Below are 5644 nucleotides of genomic sequence, written 5' to 3'. Positions count from 1 at the left end.
TGGGGTGGCGCGCGTCTCTGGCTGGCTCTGCCATCTTGGGTCCCTTCTGGGCGCGCGCTCGGGTCTCTCGGGTTCCTCCGGGGTCCGGTGCGCCCCAGGCCGCCCGCGCCGGTGGTGAGCCCGACGTGCATTGGGGCAGGGCTCACGGCCCGGTGGCGGTTTTTCCCCTGGCTCCCTGATGCTCCGTGGGACCCTTCACTCCCCGCTTCGCAAAAAAAAGTTGCCAAGTTTGCACCTTTTGACCAAGGCAAAGGACAGTTTATTGAGGCTTCTAAAAAGTAATGAGTGGCTCTGAATATGTTAAAATCTCTTTTAATTAAATAGTTTGCGTTTTACAAAGGCGGCTGCAGTTTATTTTACTTTTTTAAATCTAAGAGTATAACCTGTTTCCTTTCTGTAATAATACTTTAGCTCATACCCAGAAAAATTGATAGGTGTAAAAAATTAAATTAAACTTGTATTTTTTTAAACTATGAAACAGTTTTTTTGGGGGGGCGAGGGCAGAAACACAAATGTATATATTTATATTACAAAAAAAACATTAAATGCCTGTACAGGTGTCTTGTTTTCATAATTTACTTCAAAGATATGGAATTATCAATTTAAATACAAAAATGCTACATTAAATATACAGAATAGATTTAATACAAATCCTTTTTTTTTTTTAGTTTTTCGGTTGGGTAAGACGTGTGTGTGTGTGTGTGTGTGTGTGTGTGTGTGTGTGGAGATTGCGTTTTTATGCCAGCCATCTCCATAGACTATAAACTTTTGATAGGAGGGGTAGTTTATCTCTCTCTCTCTCTCTCTTTTTCGGTGATGGAAAAATAACTGCCAAGGCCATGTTTTTAATAAATTAGAGGAGTCCAGGCCCAGAGCAGCCCGCGTTAAATGTCCGACATACCTTTCTTCAGTTCATAGGCAGAGTCTTTGCACAGGTCTAGCTGCGACGCGCTCCGCAACACTTTCGGGTCCTTAGCCAAAGCGTCCGCTCGGTTCAACACCGTCTGGTTTAATCCATTGAAATGCGAGCCCGGGCCGGTGGCGGGGCCTGGCCCAGGCCCCGGGTGGCCATGGAGGTGTCCGAAGGAGCCATAGTTCGTGTAGCCGGGATAGAAGGGCGCGGTGTAGTAGAGGGGCCGGGACAGCACCGCGCCGCCCGGGAACGGACACTGCGCCGAGGGCGAGCGCGGCGGCGGCGCCGGGGCCGGCGATGCGCGGCTGCCTCCCAGGCCTTGCCCGGCTACGGGCCCGGGGCACGGCGGGCACGGCGAGCCCTCGCCCCCGCCGCCCCCGTCCTTGACCTTGTCCGAGGATGTGGCGATCTCGGCCAGAGACCACAGTTTGGGCTTGGCGAGCACGGCGGGCGGCGGCGGCGGCGGTGGCGGCGGCGGCGAGTGGATGACCGAGGGCCCGCCGGGACCCGGGGGCAACTCTCCCGCGGCCGGGTGCGGGCCGGGTGCCGGCGCGCCCGCCGGGTAGTGAGGGGCCGGGTCCTCCGCCAGCCGCGCGGCCGCCGGCCCAGCCGGGGAGGGCCCGCCGACGCGGGGGGGCCCGGGCAGGGTGTCGTGGCGGCCCTCGCAGGGCTGCTCCTTAAAATCCGAGTCGCTGAGGCTGCCCTCGGTCTCCTTGCCGGCGGGGGTGGGCGGCCCCTGCAGCCGCTCACAGCCCGAAGCCGCCTTCTGCTCTGCTCCTCCTGCGGGCGAAATCCGGCTGTCAGAGGCGCTGAGGCCGCGCCGCCCGGGGCCCTGGGGTCCTGCCCGAGGACGCAGAGACCGCCCCCGGCCTCCCCCAGTCCCCAGCCCCGGGGCCCCGCGTGCGCCCCCTCCAGGACCCCCTTGTCCTTCTCACACCCGCTCCCCGTCCTCTCTCCCCTGCGCACCAACCTGCTTCGGGGCCCTCGGGGTCGCCCTTGTCCTCGGCTTTCTGGGGCTCGTCCTCGTCGTTCTTCTCCAGGTCGATGTTCTCCTCCTCCTCCTCGTCCTCGCTGCGGTTCCGCGGCGTCCACGTCATCTTGTTCTCCTTCTTGAGGCGCCGGCGTGCGTTGGCGAACCAGGTGGACACCTGGGTGAGGGTCATCTTGGTGATGATGGCCAGCATGATCTTCTCGCCCTTGGTGGGGTAGGGGTTCTTGCGGTGCTCGTTGAGCCAGGCCTTGAGCGTGGCGGTGGCGTCCCGCGTGGCGTTCTTCCGGTACGCGGGATCCCCGTACGGGTATGAGCCCAGGGGCGCGGCGTACGGGTGGTAGCCCAAGGAGCCCGCCATGCCGGGAGTGTGGTCGTAGGGAGAGCCCTGCGGGGTACGGGCAGAGAGGAGGTGAGTGTCCCCGCGCAATGACGGACTCGCACTTGTGCGGCGCCCCAGGGGTCTCGCGGGCAGCGCGAGGCCGGAGCTCTGGCTACCTCCCCCCCACGGGGTCAGGGCTCGCCGGGTCCCACACGGGAGAGACCCCTCCCCCTCGCAGGAAGGTCGCAGGGAACCCCTATTCCGTAGTCCAGCCCTTGCCGGGCCCCTGAAGCTGAGCGGGCCTCGGCGCCCCACCCTGCGGGCCCCCGCGTGCCAGGACACGTCCGTAGCCCGGTGCGCAGAGGTGGCCACCGCGGCCCGGTCCTCCGTGCGGACAGAGGCCTGGCCAGCGGCGGAGAATGCGCGGCGCGCCCGGGGAGGCCGCACGTTGGGCGCAGGAGGGGAAGAACAAGGGCAGTCAAGGCATTTTATTATTAATAATTATTCTTTTTAATCGGTAAAAAAAAACCCTCAAAACCCTCAAACAGAAAACTGAGCTCTATCCCCGCACTCCCACCTCCAAAACGGCTAACCCCACACGCCACAGCCACCGCGCTTTTCCAGAAAGTGCAGCCGGCCGAAAAATCCCGGATGCACCGCAGCTCGGCCGACTTTTCAGAAATTTAATACCTCCAAATCGGATTGCGAAGATAGGATTACGGATTTGCAACATTTTGGAGGATTAATTAAAGGCGAGGCCAACCACATTTACATAGACTCAGCACGCTCCTGCTCGGGTTTCGGGTCCATTTCTTTGGAGTAACTTTTCCCAAATGGCAAAAAAAAAAAAAACACCCAAAATTAATTAATTAATTCCATAAAATTGCAGGGCGGCCTGGAGCTCACGTTAGACCCGAACGCGGCCCTTTAATTGCAAAGACCTCTGCTCCCACCCCACCCCCACCCCCACCCCCAAACACCCGCGATCCGGGCGAGACGCGGCTTCTCTTCCTAGCAAGTCCTGAGCCCGAGGCCCGGGCGAGGCCGAGCGAGACAATCGCCCAAGTTTGCTGGGGCCGCGAGGCTCGGCGGGGCAGTTCGGCGGCGGCGCCCAGGCCCGTGTCCCCCCGCGTCCCCGCCGCCCGGCCGCCCTCGTCCGCCCCTGGCCGTCCTCTGCGCCCCGGCGCGGCTCCCCGCTCACTCACCACGTACGAGGAGAAGGCGGCGGCGGCTGCAGCCGCGGGGTCGGCGCCGTACTGGAGGTGCGAGTTGTAGCCCGGCGAGGGCGCCGTGAAGGCAGTGGAGCCGGCGTAGGGCGAGAACGCGGAGCCCGAAGACGAGCGGCCGAGCTCATCCGTGCGGGGCCCCGAGATGACGCTGGTGCTGTACGCCGGGCACGAGTAGAGCGCCAGCGAGGCGGACGGCTGGTACAAGTAGCCCTGCGGATAGGACATGGCCACACACGGGCATGGGGCGCGCCGCGCCGCGGCCGCCAACCAGCCGGGCGGCGCCCTGCGAGGGCGAGCGGGAGGGCACCTGGCCTCTGGCCGCCCCGGGCCGCCGCTCCTCGGGCCCCGGCTCTCGGGCCCGCGGCGCCTTCCTCGCTGGCTTCCCGCGCGCCTTCGGCTGCCACCGCCGCGCCCGCTCCTCTGCGCGCCTCGCTCGCCCCGGCTGGGCTTTTTCCCCCTCCCCTCCCTTGCTGCTTTCTCTCTCTCTTTTTTTTTCCTCCCCCCCCCCTCGCTTTTTGCACCGGGGGGCTCTGCTTTTGGCTTCGCAAAGGTCCTGCCAAGATGCTAAGTTGGAAATTGAGGATTCTGACGCCTTGTGCGCGCCCGAAGCTCCTCCTTCCCGGGGTGTAGTCGGTGGGAGGACTGGCAGGAGCCTCGGGGCGGCCGCAGCCAACCCGGCCGCCAGGCGCGCCTCGCCCTCTCCCTCTTCCTCCCCGGCTCGGTCTCCCGCTCGCTGGCGCGCCCCTCGCCCCTCCCTCGCGCCCGCCTCCCCTCCGCGGCCCCCCTCTCCCCTCCCCCCGGCCTCTCCCCCCCCTCCTTTCCCCTCCCCGCTCTCTCCTTCTCTTTTCTCTCAGACTCTCGAGCGCCGGCCCCAGGATGACAATCGCATCCCGGGAGCGCCGAGCCCTTCCAACTTTCCTCCCCTGCTAACTCGGGGCGGAGCGGCGGTCCTGACGCGCGGCCGCGGCTCCCCGAGAACGGCCCGGGCCGCCCCGGAGCACAAAGGCGCCGCCGAGGCCGCTCGGCGCCCTCCTCGCCTCCGCCAGTCGCCGACTTCGCGGACTGCCGGTTCCCGGGGAGGACGGATTCCCGGGAGGTTCGTCGCCCGCCCCTCCCCGGCTTCTCCCCAAACTGCGGGGCTCGAGGGCGAGCCGGAGACCCGGCAGGCAGGACCCTGGGAGAGACGGATGGATGCCCGCGCCCGGGGCGCAGGGAATCCGCAACGCTTTGCCCTCTGCTCAGCAGCAGCAGCAGGTGGGCGAGAGCCAGGCCTCGGACGTGGGCACGTCCTCGGCGCGGTCTCCCAGCCCCCGACCCACACCGGCCGGCCAAGGAGGAGACGCTGGAGGCCCGGGACGGCGGGGTCGCCCGTCTCCGGCGCAGCGGTGGTGGGAACAGGGGCGCTACAGCCGAGAGATCTCCGGCCGCCCGCGCCCCGACCCGCGCCCCGCAGCCTTTCTTTCTTTCTCTCGGGGCCTGCCTTCGGCGGCTCGCCCCGCCAGGTCCGTGGTGGTGCAGGGTGCGGGCCCCCCGCCCCTTTTGTTCCACGAAGTCGCCTTCCCCTTCGCACGCACCCGCGCACCCGCCCTAGCGCCACGGCAAACACTCGGCCGAGCAGTGCCCAACCCAGCCACTGTTTGCTCAGCGAGGCGCTGGCGAGGCGGAGGCACACACAGCCGAGGCGCAGGCACGGCCCCTGCCCACCACAGAGCCTGGCCCACAAGTCGCCGACGCGCCGGGGTGGGCAGGGGCGCAGGGGACCCGGCCCCGCGTCGGGCACGCCGCCAGAGCTTCTGGGACCAAGCACTTCGTGGCCTTTTACAGCTGGGGCCGCTCGTAACCCAAGCCAAACTGTACCCGAAGTTCCTCGCAATGACTTCGACGTGCGAGATTCACTTTATTCGCGGAGCTCCAGCCCCCACGCACCCACCCAGCCCACTGCCACCCGCTCGGGGCCGCGCCTCCACGCACGCGCGCTGGCCCCTCCCCTCCGCCCGCTCCCGGCTCCCAGGCTCCGCCCCTCACCTCCCCCCGCCCCCCAGCGGACCGAGCCTGGCCGCCTGCATTCCCCAAGAACCTCTCGGGCCGCCCAGCCCCTTTCCTTACACTGCCTCCACCTGTGATTGGACGCTGGCTCCCCTTGGCTCCTCCCCCCCAGCGGCCGGGCCCGCTTCCCTCCCTGTCCCAGCGCC

At 65.8% G+C, this 5644-nt stretch overlaps 1 protein-coding gene across 1 annotated transcript; it reads right to left on the bottom strand.

Moving 5' to 3' along the window:
• Positions 1 to 236: 236 nt before the first annotated feature.
• Positions 237 to 4030, bottom strand: IRX5 (iroquois homeobox 5). The gene is made up of 3 exons (XM_008257303.4): positions 3429 to 4030; positions 1884 to 2289; positions 237 to 1693 (listed from the first exon to the last, which is right to left on the bottom strand). Exons 1-3 carry the CDS (start codon positions 3675 to 3677, stop codon positions 885 to 887), a joined length of 1464 nt encoding a protein of 487 aa, XP_008255525.3. The 5' UTR covers positions 3678 to 4030; the 3' UTR covers positions 237 to 884.
• Between the last annotated feature and the right edge of the window lie 1614 nt (positions 4031 to 5644).

Source organism: Oryctolagus cuniculus, chromosome 18 (assembly GCF_964237555.1).
Source record: "Oryctolagus cuniculus chromosome 18, mOryCun1.1, whole genome shotgun sequence".
In the NCBI taxonomy this organism is placed as follows: domain Eukaryota; kingdom Metazoa; phylum Chordata; class Mammalia; order Lagomorpha; family Leporidae; genus Oryctolagus; species Oryctolagus cuniculus.
Note: the sequence above shows the minus strand (reverse complement) of the source record. Positions and strands in the feature narration are given on the sequence as shown.